General features: G+C 36.9%; 1 protein-coding gene across 1 annotated transcript in view; it reads right to left on the bottom strand.

Moving 5' to 3' along the window:
- LOC123249803 (ATP-dependent translocase ABCB1-like) overlaps positions 1–22,134 on the bottom strand; it is a 107,192-nt gene that overhangs the window by 19,943 nt on the left and 65,115 nt on the right. The window contains exons 13-21 of the mRNA XM_044678917.1: positions 21,588–21,791; positions 19,406–19,576; positions 16,386–16,547; positions 15,272–15,448; positions 10,672–10,818; positions 9,195–9,302; positions 6,802–6,879; positions 4,541–4,624; positions 3,442–3,645 (exon numbers count right to left, since the gene is read on the bottom strand). Of these exons, the coding sequence (XP_044534852.1) occupies positions 3,442–3,645; positions 4,541–4,624; positions 6,802–6,879; positions 9,195–9,302; positions 10,672–10,818; positions 15,272–15,448; positions 16,386–16,547; positions 19,406–19,576; positions 21,588–21,791 (1,335 nt within the window). The remainder of the gene's footprint in view (positions 1–3,441; positions 3,646–4,540; positions 4,625–6,801; positions 6,880–9,194; positions 9,303–10,671; positions 10,819–15,271; positions 15,449–16,385; positions 16,548–19,405; positions 19,577–21,587; positions 21,792–22,134) is intronic.

Below are 22,134 nucleotides of genomic sequence, written 5' to 3'. Positions count from 1 at the left end.
CTATCGTTATTATTACTGTTATTAATTGATGACAGGGAGGAAAATTAATCTTCTGAATTCCAATCTGGCCTGAGATTGTGTGATCATAGGCAAATCACCTAACTTATTTGCCTAAGTTTCCTCAATCCACAAAATGAGTTCAAGAAGGAAATGGCAAACCATTCCAGTATCTTTGCCAAGAAAACCCTAAATGGGGTCACAAAGAGTCTGACACAACTGAAAAATGACTGAACAATCTTTGCAAAGCCCTTTGTGAATGTTATGTCCTTTTTCACTCATTACCATTCAGGGAAATAGAGGCTATGATCAATTCCACTTCGCAGATGAAGAAATGGTAGCAAACAGAGATTAAGTGATATACTCAGGATTGGGTAGCTAGTAAGTATCTAAGTCTAGATTTGAATTCCTCCTTAACATCAGGTCCAATGCTCTACTCAATGCCACCTAGTGGCCTTGAGGAAGAGGAGGAGAAGGAGGAGGAGGAGGAGGAGGAGAGGCGGGGTGAGAGAGAGAGAGAGAGACAGAGAGAGAGAGAGACAGAGGGAGACAGAGTCAAAGAGAGACAGAGACAGAGAGAGAGAGAGACAGAGAGAGACAGAGGTAGAGACAGAGACAGAGAGACAGAGAGAGACAGAGAGAGAGAGACAAAGAGAAAGGAGAAAAGTTAAAAAAAAAAAAAACACAAAACAAAGTGCTATGATTAGAAATCCTAGGGCTGTGATGGCAAACCTTTTAGAGACCAAGTGCCCAAACTACAATCTCATGCCATATGTGAGCCATCCCCTTACCCCAGACAGGGGAGGGAGGAAGTGCTCCCATTGTGCTGTTGGGCAGAGGGGCAGGTGATTTGAAAAATGTCCTCGGGTTCAGGGGAGAGGGGTAAGGGAGCAGTCCCCTCCAACATGTGTGCCATAGGTTTGCCAACATGACCCTAGGCTAAGGTAGTTAGGAGGTACAGTGGTTATAGCATTGCTGTTTGAAGAAAACTAGGGATTCCAATTCTCTGCACAGAAAACAGATTCTGCAAAGGCTAATGTAATAGAGATAGAAGCCTTTTTGTAAGGTAAGGAACAAAAAGAAGGTCAGTTTGAGTGGAACAAAGACTTCATAAAGGGCCCAGAGAAGTACTTTAGATTGTGCCTTTATATGTGACTCTATATGCCAAACAGAGGAATCTGTATTTTATCAGCTGTAAGAATGCTTTTAAGAAAGGTTTTTCAATTACAAGGGTTAAAAGAAAGTTATTTGATTTAGTCCTTCCCACACATCTTACTTCCTAAACATTCTACCTCAAGCCTTGTTATATATTGGAGTGTGAAGATTTTTAAGCAACACATTCTCAAACTTTTCTGATCTTGCTTTAAACAGTTAGCCTACTCTTGTACCTTGTAAAATCAGCCATTTTTAAAATGTAAGCTACAAAGACAGTAGCACTTATGAGTCACTAAGCAAAACTATATAATTATTTAATGATTAAAGAATTCATTGTCTAGGTCTCTAGGAGAATGAAGCAATTAAGGAAATGCTTCACTAGTACCCTGAAGAATGGTAAGTAGCATTTAGACTTTCTTATGGAAATCTTTTCCTTTCAGAGAGTTGGAGGGAAAGGGAACTAGTATAAATAGCTTCTAGTAGAGTTAACTGTCTCATTATATCTATCCATTTCCCACACTTCCAAGCTGTTACAGAAATATGTTTTTCAACTTTTACAAGACTAAAAAGACGAAATGTTTGCATCACTGAACAAACATTATGAAAATTGACTTTGTAAAAAAAAATGGATTGGCAACCTATAACACATGTGTTAAAAGATGATTGTTCAGGGGCACGTGGACTGGCTCTTCTCCAATGCTTTCACATCTCCTTCCCAGCCCCACCGCCACCAGTGAGAACCAATTATGCCAGTAATACAACAGTCCTTATCCCTTTTCCTCTCATTTTCCTTATTGGCAAAATGACAAACTAGAATTGAGAATTGCAATTTCAACAGGTTCATAAGTTGTGTCTAACGTCTAAAGTTTAGGATTGTCTCCTTCAGAGAGTCCTTACGTGGCATGTACCAACAGCTTGCCAATGCTGACTAAGTTTTCTGACGTATAATTTATTCCTAAATTTTCTTGTTGCTTCTACAGATAAACAAAACTTAAGTAGAGCACTTCCTCTATTAAGCAGTCAACAATGGGATTGGCCCCAAGAGAATTGGTTTTAAATGCTGACTCTGGCATTTTCTCCTTTTGTGGTGTTTATAAAATGTGAATATTAATTTTTTTTTAAATTTTGTTTTTCACACCCTCATTAAATGATGATTGATCTAGTGTTTGATCTCAGAAGACTTATAAAGTACAAGTTTTATGGAACACAACTACATACGTACATCAATATAAAATATGGTTAGCCAGCATTTAATAATGGTGCTTCATGTAGCTAATAAATCCATTTCTTTCCATGACCATTGCTTTATAGAAAATGTTAAAAATTCTCTTGGGGCCAATCCCATTGTGAGAATGAGGGTTAACAGGTAGAGTTCCCAAGAGCTACACTGGTATCTCTGTACTTTTAAAGGGCCTAGAAGAAGGTTTTTAGTCCAGTGGATTTATGGGATTACCTGAGTCAGTCTCATAGGAGAATGAGAAGGTGTGAATGAATAGTGATCTGCACCTTTGAAAGGACAATTGACATTGCTGAGATCATAGCTATATTGAAGTATTTCATATCATAATACCACAGTGAATGCTAGACAAATGAAGGGAAACACATGCATTCATATGCATGTATATACACAATTTTTTAAACGCTTAACCTTCCGTCTTAGAATCAATACTGTGTGTCGGTTCTAAGGCAGAAGTGTGTAAGGGCTAGGCAAGGGGGTTAAGTGACTTGCCCAGGGTCACACAGCTGGGAAATGTCTGAGGCAAGATTTGAACCCAGGACCTCCCATCTCTAGGCTTGGCTATCAATCCACTGAGCCACTCATCTGCCCCTTATACACGCAAATTTAAAAAGAAATGGACACTATTCTTCACTGTATTTCCTCTATGAATTTTTCTCTAGTGTAAATAATATGTGTCTTGTTTCACAACATGATGAACATGGAAATATAAATTATGTGATAAAATGCATACAACCTATATTATATTACCTGCCTTCTTGGGCAGGAAAAATCTGAAAACAAATATTAAACATTGTATCAAAACATGATCTGGAAAAATAAAAAATTAAAAATATATTATTTTATAAAAAAAATGAGATGAACTGTAGTGGATGGAATACAAAGACCAGGAAGCCCTGGATTTCATCTTTAACCCAGCTGAATGAATGTGAGTTTCTTTATTTGTTTCAGTTCCCAAATCTACTGAATAAGCAGACAACTTGGTCATTCCTTACTTCAAGGGATAAGTAATCAGAGTTTATAAATAACAGAGAAAACTTAGCTTGACTGACCTTGCCAGCACCCTCTAATTCTTTCTTATCTTTCTGGGCATGTCCAGACAACATTTTCATTTGTATCAATCCTCCTATTGCGATGATGGGCACAATAGCTAAGAGCAGAAGTGTTATCTGCCAGCAATAGATGAATGAGATGATAATTCCAGTCCCAAGATTGGCTATATTCTGGGCAATGACAGCCAATCTGGCACCAGTGGCCTGAAAAACAGAACAGCATTTTCAAAATGTAAAATGTTTACCTTCAACTGAAGTTAATTTAACCAAATGAACTCCCAAGGGAGTATCTTGTTCATGAAATAATTTTTAAAAAGCCCTAGAATGCATATGGCACATTTTGATTTGTAAAGCACTTTACATGTTAATTCATTTGATCCTGGCAACAATGACATGAGACAGATGCCATTAGTATTATTTTGCGGATAAAGAAAGCTTAAGTGACTTGTCCAGTGACATATAGCTTAATAAGAGACTGAGATGGGATTTGAACTCAGGTCTTCACAACTCACTATATCACTGTTATACCAGATGATACTAATTATAATAAAAATAACATTTATATTGCACTTGCTATGTACCAGGCAATGTGTTAAGTGCTTTTTACAAGTAGCATCACATTTGATCTTCAGAACAACACTGCAAAGTAGATGCTATGATTACCATCCCAATTTTACAGCTGAGGAAACTGAAGCAAAGAAAATATTTCGTGACTTGCTCAAGGTCACAAAGTTAGTCAGGGTCTGGGGTAGGACTTGAATTCAGGTCTTCTTGATTCCAAACCCAGCACTCCAACCACTGCACCAACTAGCAGAGAGCAGGATCTGTTTTTCACGTGTGAATCCCCAGTGCCCAGCCTGATGCCTTTCACAATGTAGACATTTAATAAAAGCTTATTCAATTGGTAGTCTCCAGAATTTACAAAGTTTGAGTCCTTTCATGAAAATTTATAGCTTCTTCAGATATCTTACAGTAGAGGTATTTTATATATTTATCCAATGTCTTTAAAAGTGATGAAAATGTATAGAAGGAGAACATCAGTTTCATGCTTAATTCAAATAATGTCAAGAACAAAGGAAACAGGAAATCTGGTACTTACCCCTTTAACTTGGGAGGCATCAGTGGCAAGTCTTGTGGTCAGAGCACCAGTGGTGTTTTTAGGGTCATCAAACCAGCTTACATCCTGCGATACAAAACAAACTTATGATCCTAACATTTTTCACTTGAGGGTACAACCTATTGCAGATTGTCAGTTTTTTCAATGTATCAACTCCTTTTGCTGAATCTTCTTCATCTCTCCTTTCTTTCTTTCCTTCTTTCCTTCTTGATGACTATATCACATAGAAAATCTTCCAATAATGCTGTGTTCACTTCAATTCTACCAGTAAGCAAAGGAGGGCCTGGGTGTGGGCCTGGATGAACATTAGGGTGGTAAACTTTGGTTCTAGGTCAGCCTTAAATAGCTGTAAATCTAGCATCACTTGAGAAGTTTAGGAAAGGCTCTTCTACCCTAAAATATTCCCTCTGTGGCCTAATCGCTTTTTGGGAAGTTTCTGTCTTGTTTTTTCTTGATAAATTTGTAGCTAAGAGCCGGGGGTGGGGGTGGGTATGTCAGCTGTATGAATGAGATTAATATATCAATTTTAAAAATTAGTAGATTTTGGGGGGAGATGACATGAATGGAAGTGAGTCAGGTTTTAGTTGGAGGGAGGACAAGTAAGAATAAAAGCTCCATTAAGGCACAACATAAAGACACTGGACCCTCTGGGGAAGAAGGAAAGAATAAGATCAAAGCAAGGTAATAAAGGGATATTTTATGGAGCATCTGCCTAGTCTACTAGGGCTGTCTATGCCTGGGACTGAAAGAGAGAGAAGTGGAGCGGCTTTGGATGGAGATGTCTAGATGAAGCCTCAGGATGTCAGTGGCAATCCTGATTTCCAACTTCTCCCACTGCTCACAAGGAGGAAGATTAATTGATATATTAAGGCATACATCATACCGAAATAATTTCTTTGGGGAGGAAAGGTGGTGATCAGTCCCTGACATGGAGAGCTTCAAAGCAATGAGGAAATTGGAGAGCTAGTTCAGTCCCCCTATTTTATAGATGGCAGGACTGACTCCAAAGGTAATGCTCTCTTTGCTGGCACTGTGCCAGCCTCCTAATTGATGTGGTTATGTGATCCAGTACCTAATGAGGATGGGAGTGAGTGAGAGAATTTGCCAGCAACCTCCTAATTTGAAGAGAGGGCTGGCCTTGGAGTCAGGAAAATCAGAGTTTGAGGCCAGCCTTGGGGACCAACTAGCTGTGTGACCCTAGGCAAGTCAATTAAACTTTCTGTTTCTCAATTACCTTATCTATAAAGTAAGAAAGTTATATCTGATAGCCTTTAACATCCCTTCCTTTCTTTAAATCTATAACCCCATAAGAAGAGCCGTGAGAGAAAGGTAGAGTATTGGAATGAAAGCATTGTTCAGTCATTCAGTCACGTCCAATATTTTATGATCCTATATGGGGATTTCCTGGCAAATATTCTCAGGTGGTTTGGCATTTCCTCATCCAGTGGATTAGCAAATACAGATTCAGTAACTTGCTTGTTCAATCTTTTACGTGGATTTATTTACGATCACCTTACTAATTAAAAATATTTTGCTTGAAAAAAAAAAGATGTGACCAAGAAATATTTTTAATTAGTAAGGTGATCGTAAATAAATCCACGTAAAAGATTGAACAGAATTACAAAGAGTGTTTCTTATGTGGACTCCATTCTTAATATGTATTAGTCAACCTCATTCTCTAACTGGGAGAAAAAGATCTTTCATCAAACATCCAACAATGTAGTACATTTTAAGCAATTCATATTCTGTAGTTACATTTTTACATTTTTTATAAATGTAACATTTATGTACATTATACATTTTATTTCTACAGTTCATGTATCTTGGTCACATCTTTTGAAGTGCCAGCTTTGCCTGATACATAGTATGGGCTAAAAAATATCTTTATATGTGGTGATACAGGGTAGAAATAGCACTCATCTCAAACCATGAAGAGTAAACGATTTTGCAGATTTAACAAACCAGTGTAGTGCTTCATCTTCTGTCCTGTATTTGTAAATGTGAAAACAAGGGTGCCTCCAGCACCAAAGAGCATTAATGGCCTAGGAGTAGATCTTAAGTGTGCATTAATATTCTAATTTTCTCATGATTGAAATTATTTAACTGATTGTTTAGAGCCAGGGTTAAGGCAAGGGCTAATTTGTAAGATGGTGGTGATATTATTCTAAAAAGGGAAAGGATTCATTTGACAGGGGGTGGTCATTCTATCATCACTATTAATTCATAGAAGGAAGAGTGAATACCTGTCTCAGCATTGATTTAAACACCTGATATCGCAGCCTCTTTGTAAGGATCTCTCCAGCTTTGCCAAATGTGAAGCCCTGTTGAGAAGAAATAACACATTAGAAAAGGGATGGAAGATCTACTAAGTACTTCCTTTGTGCCAAGAACTATGCTAAGCACTTCACAAATTATCTCATTCCAGATTTTTCTTTAATAAAACACTAGTAGCAGAGGTGGATTATTACCACTGAGGAAGCCCAAAGGCACAGATACTTCCAGTCAGTTTTTCTCTCTGCTTCTTCATAGTGTTGGTTTGCCACATGACCTTAATGGCCAAGTACTTCTTTTGGCCTTGATTTGTCTGTTCCAGTTGGATTAGACCCCTATTTGGATAGCCAAGATCATTTCTTCCACTGTGATTTTTGCCATTTAGACCTCTCTTTCTATCTAAATTCCATACAGACACTTCCAGTCGGTATATCTCTCTGCTTCTTCACAGTGTTGGTTTGCCACATGACCTTAATGGCCGAATACTCTCTTGGCCTTGATTTGTCTGTTCCATTTGGACTAGTTCGATGGCCAAGGTAATTTCTTTCCCTGTGATTTCTGCCATTTACACCTCTCTGTTTATCTAAATTCCACATTGCTATCTATCAAGGTGCTGCCTCAAGACCCATCATTTCAATGAAATTTGCCTTTCCTACTTCCACCCTTCTTTGATCTTTCCTTTCTGTGAATTCTGAAGAGTTCTAGAAGTCAGTACTATACAGTCTTAGACCTGACCATGTTTTGCCTTTGTACACATGTAAATTGTTTCAGTACTTCTGTTGGATCTCCCCAGCATGTGGAAAGGAAGACATCTAGTTTTCTGTTATTTCTGTAGTTATCTGTGGGTGAGTAACACTCAAATGCTTGTGTCACCTTCTATTCCCCTGTTTGTACTCTTCCCCTTCTTTTATTATCATGTATACCTTATCTGTTTACATACTATAACTCTCCAGTAGAATGTAAGCACCCGGAGGGTAGGGGGCCATTTTTTCAACTTTGTTTTGAAGCCTTGGCCAATAGTACAATGTTGTCTAATGAGAAAGCCCTTAACAAATTTTATTGGATTGGACTGGATTACTGAACATTCACTGAATGAACATATCTATTCAGAAAGCAAGATCAGGCAAAAGGGGTTATATTGGAGAAGAAATTACAATGGCCACATTTTGGCAGGACACTGAAATCATTTGAAAGCTATAATATTGGATTCTTGAGAACTATGTACTCTGCTGACTTATTGTTATTGTTGTTATTTACCTTAGGGCACAAGTATAATCCTTATATGACAAAGGCTCTCATTTCCACAAAAAGTGGATAAATGGTGGCCTGAGGAAAGAAAATTGATAAAACATTTGCATTTTAAACCTTATGTGACTTGTTTCTGTATGTTTCTTTTCTAGGCCATAGATTGACATTTCATCTGATGGAACTCATTTGTTTGGATCAAAGCAAGGTTTTTAGGATCCGTCCAAATTCCATATTCTTCCTAAAAGACCAACTTTATGATATTAACCCCATGTTCATCTCCCTCTGATTCTAACTATATTCTCAGCCGTGCAATTATAGAAGGGTCCCAAGTGGAAATTGGCAAGGGATGAATGGGGGATGAAATGAAGAGAGGTCAGAAGAAGCATGTACATGTTTTACCAAAGTTGACCCATCTTTTAGCAAAATCAGTAGAATACATACCCAAGCTGACCCAGCTCTAGCTAGTTTTTTAATTCACTGGAAAATCAACCAAAATTTACTATTACATATTCATGGTGTATCAGATAAATAAAATTGTTGTTGCTTAGTCACATATGACTCTTCATGTTCCCATTTGGGGTTCTCTTGGAAAAGATACTGGAGTGGTTTGCAATTTCCTGGTCTAATTCATTTTATAGATGAGGAAATTGAGGCAAACAGGGTTAAATGATTTGCTCAGTATTGAATAGCTAATTAGTACCTGACCCAAGATTTGGACTCAGGAAGAAGAGTCTTCCTGATGCCAGGGCTAGCATTCTATGCACTGTGCCACCTAGATGCCCATATAGACTTTGGTCTCCTTAATTGCTGGAGTCCTCCCTTCATGACTACCTTGCACATAGCTTATGTTTGCTTTGTATTTATTCAACATCTCCTTCCATGTAGACACATCATCTACCCCAAATAAAATCAGTATTGTGAGAGTAGGGATTCTTTTATTGTCTTTTAATCCACATCATCCAGGGCCCACAACATTGTAAGCATTTACTAAATGCTTACTGATTTAGTGATCATGGTAAGACAAACATGAAACACGTCCTCAAGGAGCTTACACTCTGTAAGGGAGAAAACATGTATACAAATCTGTAGAGAATAAGGTAAAATTATGGATATTTACCTGAAGAAAAAAGGTAATAAAAGAAATAATTCCAATGACTAAAAATAACAGTGAAAACAAATCTCCTTCACGCCGTTTTTCTGCTTCACTTTTGGGTTGAGCAAAGACCTAAAAAAGATATTTTTAATATTTTCATTAAAGGAATATAGGAATTGCAATGCTAGGTGAGCACAACAGTCTGTGTGCCCCAATATTCTGTTGCCAACAAAGGCCTTAAAATACAAGTAGAACCATTATGTTATAGTTGAGGACATCAAGCTTAAAGTTTCTGTATAGTATACCACTTTAGGGAGGTGGGAGGGATTCAGGGAGGAAGTATGGGAAAGGGAGAGAATTTGGAGCTCAAAAATTTTTAAGAAGAATCTTAAAATTTGTTTTTACATTTAATTGTGGGAAAAGTAAAATATTTTAAAAGGTTATGTATATTAATTTTCTCTTGGCAATTTTATCATTTTTGCATTTGTTTAAATTTTTATTCATTCCATTTATACTTTTTGTGGATGATTTTTTGGGGGGTGATGCATTCCATATGTGAAAATGTTTTAAATGATAAAGTTCTCTACAAATATTAAAGGAAAGCAAGGTTGAGAGTTTTTAATCTATAGTGAACTGACACATAGGGCCTTTTCTTTTGGCAAAGGGTGAATTATTTCATTAAAATATTAATTTCTTGGGATTGAGTGCCATAAGAGTCTCATCTGACCTCTTCTTTGAGTTTCAGACTCACATCTCTACCCACATAAAGGATACCACCTTGGCATGTTAATCAGCTCTTCTAAAGCTACTCTTCTTCTCTTTTATCATTGCAACCTATAGCACCTGGTACCAATCTTTGGTGTTATCTTTGACTCACAGTCTCCTCTCACCTCTCATATTCAATCAATCATCTTTAAGATCAATAAGAGTAAATGAACAAATTCAACTTTAAATTATGATTGTAGGATTCTAGATTTGGGACAGAACTTAAAATCATCTAATCAACCTCCGTCTTTTAAAGATGAGTATTGGAGTCACAAGAGGTTGTGACTTGCCTGAAAAATATCCATGCAGTGAGGTGCAGAATTACTTCAAATCCACATCTCCTGACCCAGCTCCAGCCCTCTTTCCTCAACCCCCATGCACTGTTTATAACAACACAAATCTATTAAACAAACCTCTGGAGTAATTTTGAGTCTTATTACTCTTTCTAAAAGGGCATATATGAAGCTAATCATTTGATAAGCAGATCCCAAAGAATCATTGCAGTGGAAATTTGTAGCAGTAGCAATTTCTATTGGCCTTATTTCCGTTGGCCTTCACCTAGAAGCACATTAAATCTCTCTTTATATTCCCAAAGGCTAATTTTGTTTGTTTATTTAAAGGTGTGAATTTTTAAAAGCTGACTCTTGATCACATCACAAAGTGTTTCCCAGATTTCATAAGGCAATACGAAATCCTATCCAGTCATTGGAATGATCATCCCGTTAGTAGCTCTTACCCCAATAATCTTGGAAAATATTATAGAAAATGCTGGTTGTAGACCTCCATTGATAATCGCACAAAAAATGCCAACCACAAAATAAGGCCATTCTGTCGTATTCATCTTCAGAATCTTGAGAAAAGAAACTGGAGGCACACTTTCATCCTAGAAAATAAAGATATCATGAGAAGTAATAGGTCCCTTCAAGTAAAATAATTTCAATGTGAGTGTTCATTATCTGCTATCAGAAAGCTTAGAGGAATATGGCTTTCTCCAGCCTAGTTTGTGAGTAACTTCCATTGAAGAGAGATCATCCGTGGGCAGCTGGAGCACAAGGCATGGAGCTGAGAGGGCCTAGAATCAAATCTAGCCTCAGACTAGAGGCTGTGTGGCCCTGTACAAATCATTTAATCCCACTTGTCTCGCCCTTGCCGCTTTTCTATCTTATAGTTGATATTAAGACAGAAATCAAGGAGTAGGAGAAGGAGAAGAGGAAGAGGAAGAGAGGAAGAAGAGAAAGAAGAGGAAGAGGAAGAACAAGAACAAGAAGAAACCATCCAGCATTTGCCTCTCCCCTCTATTTGTTGCTTATTGGTAAGTATCTAATTGCATGCCCATTATCAGTCCAATGAGCAGGAAGAAGGACATTTATTTTGTCATTTTCAAACAAAGGTCAGTGATCTTCCAGACGTGTCACACTAATTTAAAATTATTGGCTGTACTTTTCATTTGGAAATATCTGTCTATTTTGACGAAATAGAATGGTAAATTCTCATGTCAGACCACAAGGGAAGGTATCCATGTTTTCTTCTCTACTCCAATAAATATCAACTATATGCAAAACATACCATGTCAGGTGATGATGATATAAATACAATAGCCACCAATTTTGTTCTTTTACACTATAAATTCTAGATCTCATATCTTAAAACAGTAATGTCAGTGACTTCTTTAAAAAAAGCTAAGCAAAATGTTTTTTTTAATTTTTCAAACTCTTATTTTTCTCTTAATAAAAATTCTAAGACAGAAGGGCAAGCAAGGACTAAGCAAATGGGGTTAAGTGACTTGTCCATGGTCACACAACTAGGAAGTGTCTAAGACCAGAGTGAACCCAGGTCTTCCAGACTCCAGGCCTAGAGCTCAATCCACTGTCCCTAAGCAAGGCTTTTTTTTTAATGTTTTTTTTTCCATTTACATGTGTAAACAACTTTTAGTCATTGTTTTTTTTTTTTTTGACATTTTAGGATTCAGTTTTTCTCCCTTCCTCCCTTCCCCACCTTTCTGAGGTGGTTAATAGTCTGACATAAGTTATATCAGTGCTTTCATACGATACATTTTGATATTCCTCATGTTGTGATAGAAGACTTATGTCACACATATAATAAAAAACTCATGAAGGAAACGAAGTGGAAGATGGTATACTTTGATCTGCAAAAAGACTCCAACAGATCCTTCTTTGACTGTAGATAGCATTTTTCATCATTAGTCCCTTGTGGTTATCTTGGAAACTTGCTTTGCTGATTTTGGTTTAATCCTTCACAATTGATCATCATACAATATTTCTGTTACTTTATACATTGTACCCTGGTTCTCCTCATTCCACCTTGCATTAGTTCACTTTCCAGGTTTTTCTGTACTCATCCTGTTCATCGTTTCTTATGGAGCTCTAATATTCCATTACAATCCTAAACAACAAATTATTCATCCATTCCCTAAGTGATGAACATCTCATTTTCCAATTCTTTGCCACTAAGCAAGGTATTTTTAAATGATATCAATACATCAATTTGCTAATTTCACATAATTAATAAGGAAGTATAGATTTAGATTAGAAACCATCTGATCCAATGTCATTTTACAGGTAAGAAGACAGAGATTCAATTAGGTTAAGTGATTGTGAGACTCATAGGCAGAATTTGAACCCAATTCCTCTGAATCTTCAGCACTATGTTCTTTCCCCTATGTAATTCAGAGAGTGCTCATTTAAATTGTGTATTTTATGGAAAGTATCACATTTGATAAGATGATCAGATGAGAGCAAGGATGAATTTTTTTCTCCTGGTTTCTGCTCTCATATTTTTTACTATTTCAGATAGAAACTTTCTATTTGTTATTTTCTTACTAGATAAAAACTTAAATCCAACCTAGCATTGCTTTAAAATTGTTTAACTTTTTATCTATTATCAAATCATTTCTTCATTTGTAAAATAATTTTACAAAACTTCTCATGGCCTAATGGTTACTCTAAGTTGCCTTTATAGCCCCAGTACTTAGCACAGTACTAGCACATAATTGTTGTTCATTCTTTGCTTTTGAAGAGGACCAAGTTTAGATAGATATATAGATCACACACATATGCACATATATATGTATACACACAAATATTAAAATTTTATATCACCTCTGTGTGAGATAAAAATGATGACTCATTCCAATAAACAAACTTGGAGTCAGAAGGTAAGAGTAAAGAAAGGCAATTTAGACCCTTCATGAAAGGAGGGATTTCCAATAAAAGGCTAAGAAGCATCATCTGACTAGGCAGCAAGCACGCATTATATACATAAGGCTCTTTCCACTTCCCTCCCCACTGAACCTTGCCTCACAATCTAAAACATCTGTGACTAGGTTGTAGATTCTTCCAACCCAGTTCAGGTGAGGTAAGGAGAGCGACTGGGCTTTTCATTGCCCTTTCTGTCTTCCATCAGTCTCCCTCTGAGTTTGTCCCAGGGTCCTAAATCAACAAAAGGTAACAAACTAGCTTTGTGAGCTGAATGCTCATTCTGAGAATAGCACACTCAATTCTAAATCACTCAGTCCTTCCTCTTTTTTTAAGAGATGTGTTATTCTCATTTGCCTCAGTTTCCCCTTCTCGTGTTTCTGCCAGAATGAGTGATCATGCAATATGTAACAAGCAGTACAGATAATTGACAATTTAATTAAATTTTAAAAATTGATTAACAATTAATTCTATTTAGCTAGCACTTGATAAATTCTAACCTTCAAATGCCCATTCACTTGGTTGCTTGGGATATGGAATTTTCATTTTGATCATCAGAATTTATTATAGCAGGAAAAGATTAATACTGTTGGACTTCAGGTATAGGTTAATCACTCATGCAATAACCATTTCAACTCAGGGATTGTCAGACTCTAGTGGGCCTTTCTAAGTAAGAAGGATCCCATCTTAGCATAGGCTGAGATTGTCCTCTCAACTTTACAAGAACCTACACCTGTAACAATTCCCATTCCTCTGATTGCTTTGTAGTTTTTCTTGTGAGTGGTGGATCATTCAGTTAGCTGATACCTGAATTCCAAACTCAAATAATATTAGTTGAGATCCCAAGTGCTTTTACCTTCAATAGTAAAAATGACCAATTGTAGCTTACCCCCTGGTATTCTAACTCCATTATCTTGAAATTCCATAACCCAAAGAAGCTTTTTTTTACAGATTTATAGAAAAATACTTTTCTTTAACTTTCCCATCTAATAAATACTCCTCACAGACTCTCCTTACTCTACAATAGATCTTTAACTGAAAAAGAATTTATCCGCACCTATTACAATTTATTTCTTCTTTGAGAATACTCAGGCCATAAATGCTTACTGCTCTTTCTTGGTAGTGGGGAAATGAGATGGTTAATAGCTTAAACTTACTAGCCACAAAACAGTCATGCTTTTCCCCTTCAAAGCCTCTGCTCAAAGCAGAACTCTCTGCTCTGTCTTTCTCCTCCTCATATACCCCATGTATCTGAAACTTTACATATGATATTCCTCCCACTGGATTTTACTTAAAAGCCCCATACTCTGATCAAATTCCTTAAAAACGTGTTTCTTTCAGTCTAATCCAACATTCCTCTCAGCTTCTTCTACTTGCTTTTCACCATCATTGTTCAAATAAATTTCACTCCACCACTATTCTTTTTACCTGCAATCCTTGGAACAAAAAAATAGAGAAACATCAGGTGTCTATATGTATCTCCCCCAACCTCTGCAAGAAGGAGAGATGTAGTTTTAAAAAAAGAATTATTTTTTCTACAGCAACTCATGAACAGTCTGCTGAGATGTAAAGAAGGTAGAAAACTAAGCAAATTGTGGATCCTTGAACCATTCTAATCAAACAACTACTGAGTTTTTACTACTATATTATATTTTTCTTTAATGGTCACAGAAGGGGGCAGCTAGATGTCTCAGTGTCTAGACAGCCAGGCTCAGAGACAGGAGGTCATGAGTTCAAATGTGACCTCAGATAATTTCTAGTTGTGAGACTCTGAGCAAGTCATTTAACTCCAGTTATGTAGCCCTTACCATTCTTCTGCCTTGGAACCAATACTTTGTATGGAGCTAAGATGGAAGGTAAGAGTTTTTAAAATAATAATAGTAATAGTAATAATAAAAAATCATAGAGATAGAAAGCTGACAGAGTAAAGAAAGAGCTTGATGGAAAAAAAAACATAGGAAGGTAGGCAAACAAAACAGATGTTCTGCTATGTGTTGCTTCCTTTCTTTTCTACATTTTAGATGCTATTAACAAAGTACAAGCTTAATTCTGTCCTTGCTTGTGCTTCTGGGGAAAACACAGTCCTGGCCAGATCAGCAGAGAAACCTCCAACAGACTTACAAGCTTCTCCTCTTCAGCATCTTTATTGTCTGATGTCTGTGGCTTCTTGATACTTGTGTGAGTCGACAGTCTTTTTCGGATACTGAATTCTGAACCTTTTGCAAATGGTTCTGAGGCATTTATTTCCTCTGCCATTCCATCAGTAGCGTCCTCTGATTCAATCTTGTTTCCGCTTGTCTAAAATGAGCAAAATATGCTTTATAGACACAATATCTGTTGCCTACTCAATCTGATTTAATGAAGAAAATTTAAGCTGTAAACAGGAGGTGAAAAGGTTAATATTTTGTTTCTTCATTCCTTGTCAGCAAAGGATTAGCAAGAAATAGTTATTCATCTATTTAATTCACACCTATATGTGTATGTGTATATATAGAAATATATATATGCTATATACACACATGTATTTGTTGTTGTTCAGATGTTTCTGTTATGTCTGACTCTTCATGATCCCACTTGGAATTTTCTTTGCAAAGATAGTAATTTGCCATTTTTTTTCTCTAGCTCAGTTTATAGATGAGAAAATGGAGGCAAACAGGATTAAGTGACCTGCTTAGGGCCACATAAGGAGTAAGTATATGAACCTTGATTTGAACTCAGGAAGAAGAGTTTTCTTGATTCTAAGCCCAGCATTCTAAGTGCTAAATGTCTCACACACACATGCACTCATACCTATACATATATATTAAAAATAAAATTAATAAGTCATTAAGGCCACTGTAATTAAAACCACCCAAGCAATGAAATCAAGTACACAAGGAGAATTGCATTTAAAAAATCCCCTAGAAACTTAATGTTAAAATATGGTCATCACAAGTCTGTCTTGTTCATTTTTCTTTTCCGCAATGATTCCTTAACATGTAATCTTTTGTACAATTACAGAGAACACTTTTATCTCTGCTCTTCTCTTAATCATCTTTCCAACATATTCACAAATTTTCTCCTTTAGTTACCCTTTGTCGAGGACTGAAACATAAAATACCACTCTAAAGCTACTTTTGCAAAGTATTTTTCCATCTTCTCAAGGTAATCTTGAAGAGAAGTGCTATTTACTTAGTATATAAATCATAGCAACACCCACATCTATGTAGAAAAACTGGAAACATATATAATGTACCTGCATGGTTACAAGTTTGAAGTAAACTCCTTTCTGCTTCATTAATTCATTGTGATTTCCTTGCTCCACAATAACTCCATCCTCGAAACCAGCTATGACATCTGCATTACGGACTGTAGACAAACGATGGGCTATCACGATAGTGGTACGACCCTCTCTTGCCTATAGAGAAAGGAAACTGCAATGAAGCAAAAACCAATTGCTCCAGGCAGAAGATTTGGAATAAGATTTGGAAATGGAGGCAACAATTACCTTGCAAGTGGAATTTCTGAATACCACACATTCTCCAATGTGTTACAGAACTAGAACACCTAAAATGTTTAAAGTTAAAAGAAACTCTCCAGCACTCTGGACAGGGCCTTTGGAATAATTTATAGGAAGATCTATATAAGAATTGCATAATATCACTAGACATCAGAGTGTCATCTGCATTAATGGAAGGAGTAGCCACATAAAGATCATGAGTTTGTCTGTGTAAGAGTACCCCCCAAAAAAATAACTCAAAATTTCAAGATTGTCATTACTGTGTTGATGACAATATTATCATAGAGGGTGTTTTATTCTTCATATTTTTATCCCCAACACTCAGCAGAGAATCTGGTATGTAGCAGAAATTTAATAAAATTCATTGTTGATAACACATCAGATGAAATAATCAATAATCTGGAAAGTAGTCTAAGTTCTGAGTCAAAGTTTTAATTTTTATGGACATTTTAATTTGCTTATAGCAAATGGCAAAATGGAAATTCCAATGGATAGAGAGTTCAAGAACCTGGTTCAAATTTTGTCCCTGTCCCTTGCTAGTTGTGTGACCTGAGGCAAATAGATTTACATCTCTCAATGTGCTCATCTGTTAAGATGGAGAGTGGTAGATTTTGTTGTTGTTGTTCAGTTGTTTCAGTCTTGTTTGACTCTTCATGACCCCATTTGAAATTTTATTACCAAAGATACTGGGTTTACCATTTTGTTCTCCAGTTTATTTTAAGATGAGAAAACTGAGGCAAACAGGATAAAGTGATTTGCCTAGAGCCACATAGCTAGTATCCGAGTCCAGATTTAGATTGGAGACTTCCTAACTCCAGTCTAGGCACTCAAACCACTTTTCCATCTAGCTCCCCAGGGAGGGAGGGAGAAGTATGGGCATAGATTAGATGACCTCTACAATCCCTTTTAATTCTAATATGATTTCTTCAAGGTCAGTTTAATGCAATGCTAATGCTAAATCTAAATATGCACAATTGCACTGCTGATTTTTAGAATTATATTATTAATTTGGACTTTTTTAAAGGACAGAACAACTTGTAACTAGATATAATTCTTGGTTTCTATTCTATGATTTCTATATTAAGTTTATTTTTTTTTATTTTATTTTTTTTAAACCCTTGTACTTCGGTGTATTGTCTCATAGGTGGAAGAGTGGTAAGGGTGGGCAATGGGGGTCAAGTGACTTGCCCAGGGTCACACAGCTGGGAAGTGGCTGAGGCTGGGTTTGAACCTAGGACCTCCTGTCTCTAGGCCTGACTCTCACTCCACTGAGCTACCCAGCTGCCCCCTCTATATTAAGTTTAAATAGTTGTTACTGCAACAAACATCTAAAAAGCTATAAGCACGACAAGAATTTAATTATAAAAACATGTAATGCCAGTTTAAATAGCCTTCATAAAGAGACTATAGATAATTATTATATCTTTGAAAAACATTTAATTTAATTCTCTAGAGCAGTGATGGCGAACCTTTTAGAGGCCAAGTGCCGGGCCCTGCCCCACCTCCGAGACCACTTTCCATGCCCCTCCCCAACACCAAGTACCAGGTACACCCCCCTCCCTTACCCCACACAGGGGAGGGAAGAAGTACTGCTGGGTGGAGGGTGGGTGCAATGAGGAATGTCCTTAGTAAGTATAGAAAGGGGGAGGGAAATGGCCCAAGTGCTCTTCCCAAGTCCCTCTGCCTTTCTAGTAATGAACTCTTGGCAGGAAGTGGGGGGGGGGGTAAGAGAAGGGCAGCTCACAGGGGAGAGCACTCTGTGTGCCATATTTGGCACCTGTGCCATAAGTTTGCCATCATTACTCTAGAGAATGGAGTTTGATATCTGGTAAAGAAACAAAAATAATTAAGAGCACATTAATCAGTATCTTGAGCTAAATGAATGGTAGGATGGTATTTTGAGAAATAAGTTAGCAATTATAATAATCATCAAATAAATAAATAAATATAATAATTAAATAATCATTAAATATAATAATCATTAAAGGTGACTTAGGCTGTAATCCTTCTCATGGCTGATCCATTGTTGATGATTATTTTAAAAATTACTTGTAATACTGTGTAACAAATAGTATAGCCAATCTCCTTGACATTTATTTATGCCTAGGAGATGAAAATGTTTTATATGCATGTGCAAATATAAGCTTCAATAGCTTAAAACACAACCACCTACAAGCATTTGCCCACTGCATATGCTAGCTTGCTCCCTCCTCCCCCTCCTTCTCTCCCCAACAATATTCCAAATCTTAGGTCTTTAGTGCAGTTTTAGCCTATTTAAACTATTAAAGCTTAACACTGCATGAAGACTTTGGAAGCATACTGAATACTGGGTATACATACAGATTATACATATATATGTAGAAATAAATACATATTACATATGTATAACTTAAAGCACTATCAAAATTTAAATAGTAAAAAATTATTCTTAACTAAAATTGTGCTCATAAAAACCAAAGGTGAAGATGTTTTCTTGGGATGGCTGGTACAGATTATTTTAGAAATCAGTGGAGAAAATTCTAATTTCTTAGAACAATTAAAAAGGCCATTCTTATTTAATCATTCAGTGATGTTTGACTCTTCAGAACCTCATGGACCAGAGCATATCAGGCCCTTCTATCCTCCTACTATCTCTCAAAGTCTCTCTAAGTACACATTTGTGGTTTCCATAACACTATCTATTCGTCTTATCCATTGCTGTCTGATTTTCTTATTCCCATTTCTAGTCAAAATTCATTTTGTTGAAATTCACTGACCTTATCCAATGCCACCTGTACAACTGCTTCACTTTCGGTGTCTAAGGCTGATGTTGCTTCATCAAGCAGAAGAATCTTGGGATTCCGAACCAGAGCTCGAGCGATTGCAATTCTCTGCTTCTGCCCTCCACTCAGCTGAGCTCCTCTTTGTCCAACCAGAGTGTCAAATTTCTATTATATGGGGGAAGAGAAAAATATGCCAGAGTAGCTCTCAAAGTTCCTTCATAGATCCAAGCAACTGAAACAATGAATACCTATACACATCATGTTCCAGATACACATTACTAAGAAGGAGAGTTATTGCCATTACTACTGGGTAAGCCACCATTATTGGGAAAAATGGCATAGTACCTTAAAAATCCAACAAATGTACCCAATCTCAATATACACATACACTGTACACATGAAAATGTGCACATGATGCACACACACATGAACTCCACATAAATGCTACATTTAACATATACATATGCACACATATTCACTTCTGAAGTCTAAATGCCAAAAGACCCCTGGAAGGAGAGCCGTGCTTTGGTACAGTTATGAGAATATGGGACAAAAATCACCAAGCCAACTTGTCCTTTCCATCCCTGCTGAGTATTGCAAGTAATTACTTGTTAACATTTAAGGGTACAGATAACCCCAACTGAAATATTAGGTGAGCCCTGAGGAGTTGCCATTAAAAGTAAAGGCAAAGTAGTGAAAAAAGACAGATTTGGCCTGAGGGATTCTAGCTGGATAGCATGTAAGTGTGGGTCTGATTTACAAAAGAGCACAAATGAGTCACTTTCAGTTGTGCTCTCTCATAAGAACTACATTAGTAGAGAAGGCTGTTTAGAAGTTACAGATGAGAGAAGAACCAGCAGATGGCAGTGTAGAAGAGAAAGTAGCCCAAAAGAGAACATTAGCAGTTCAGTGGGAAGTTGAAAAATAATTTATTTATATTGAACCATGAACTATCCCTAGTTTGTTATGATCTATCCCTAATTTATTTCCAATCAGCAGTACTCAATTAGTGTGATTGCATAAGTGATGGCTCAATATACCCATGTTTATATGTAGTTAATCAAGTTTGATCATATATATAAATATATAGGTATATATATATTATTCCATATTATACATCAGATTAAAGAGATTCTTTCTTATATCAGGCTTTTTAAGACATAAGAAGCAGGTTTAAGACTGTATACTAAAAGCCAGGAGTGTACTTGATTAACCACAATGGTCTGATGAGTAAATGCCAACCTGTGGAAGGAGATCATCCAGATCTCCTGCCCTCTGCCATTTCCCATCACCCAACTTGGGAAGATAAGTATTCCACTGCCCATTTTATGACCCCTTAGTTAGCAATGGGTGTAATCCTGTTCGTCCTGTGAATAAAGATGACCCTTATGTTGTTCCTCTTGTGAACACCAATTGGAAAGTCCCCAAGTTAATTTAGACGCCCCGTGACCCTTTGCCATTTCCTTTAATTGCCAAATGTAGGATGGGATTCTGCTCACTGAATGATTGTCCAACTTCTGCCTATTACTAGGGTGGAGGTAGAGATCTCCCCAACCATTGCCTTGAGATCACCAAGGTAATCATGAGACCACCAATGAAAATTTGTATTTTGTGATATACCATCTGGATTGTCTGGGACCCATAGGTTATAAAATCTGTGCTGTAAAGATTCATTAAAGGGGGCCATGTCCCTTTAATAAATGGCTATTGGCTTGGAGTTCAGCCTCAGTGGTTTAATTACAGATTGGCCAGAGTTTATGGCATGACAGGAAGCAGCACTCAGAAACTCTGGAAACAGAGAAGACTTCCACCTAAGCTGAAATTTAGGAGTCTGGATCTTCTAGATTATATGTCTTTCTTCCTTTCCCTACCACTGACTTGGGATACTGAAAAATTGTGACCACATGTGTATGGTGGTATTTTCCTTTGTACAACTACTCTGAATTTAATTAAAAGCTTTGTGCTTTGAATTAATATGTCCTCTTATTGGGTATGATTTTTATTAAAAGAAGCATTGGATGAAGGTTTAAGAGGTTTATTCAGTTTTGCAAAGATAATGGCCAGAGTGCCTTGAATCTAGAGGGAGAAAAAAAGGATACGAATGTAGTTTTCAGGAGCCCATGTTGAAGGAGAATTTGGTCTATAATGCCTATAACTAAGATAGAAAGTTGCTTACATCAGGAAGTTTCATGATAAAGTCATAGGCATTGGCTTCTTTGACAGCTTTCTTGATCTCTTCCATGGTGACATCTTCACGGCCATAGCGAATATTTTCAGCAATTGTGGCTGCAAAGAGTACTGGCTCCTGACTCACAACCCCAGTAATTTCTCTCAGATACCTGACATTTAGAGTCCGAATATCTTGTCCATCAATGGTGACCTGGAAAAGAGACAAATTCCACCTTCACAATCTATATGTCAAAAAGATTGCTGCCATGCTAATATCAAAGGACTGTGTATCATTAAATCATTATTTCAATTAAAGTCATTTCTGTTGAGAGCCACACCATTTTTTTCAGGCACCCAGATTTATCTTTGACTTGCCATTTCTCTTAGCTTTCATATCCAATTGCCAAGTGTTGCAATTACAATTTCAAAACATGTCTCCCATCCATCTATCTATCTTCTCATATGGCCATCACCAGTGTCAAGGACTTAATTACCTTATGATTAGAACTTTCTGATGGCCCCTTAATTGGTCTCCCTGACTCCATTCTTTCTCC

The sequence above is a fragment of the Gracilinanus agilis genome, chromosome 5, assembly GCF_016433145.1.
Source record: "Gracilinanus agilis isolate LMUSP501 chromosome 5, AgileGrace, whole genome shotgun sequence".
Classification (NCBI taxonomy): Eukaryota; Metazoa; Chordata; class Mammalia; order Didelphimorphia; family Didelphidae; genus Gracilinanus; species Gracilinanus agilis.
Note: the sequence above shows the minus strand (reverse complement) of the source record. Positions and strands in the feature narration are given on the sequence as shown.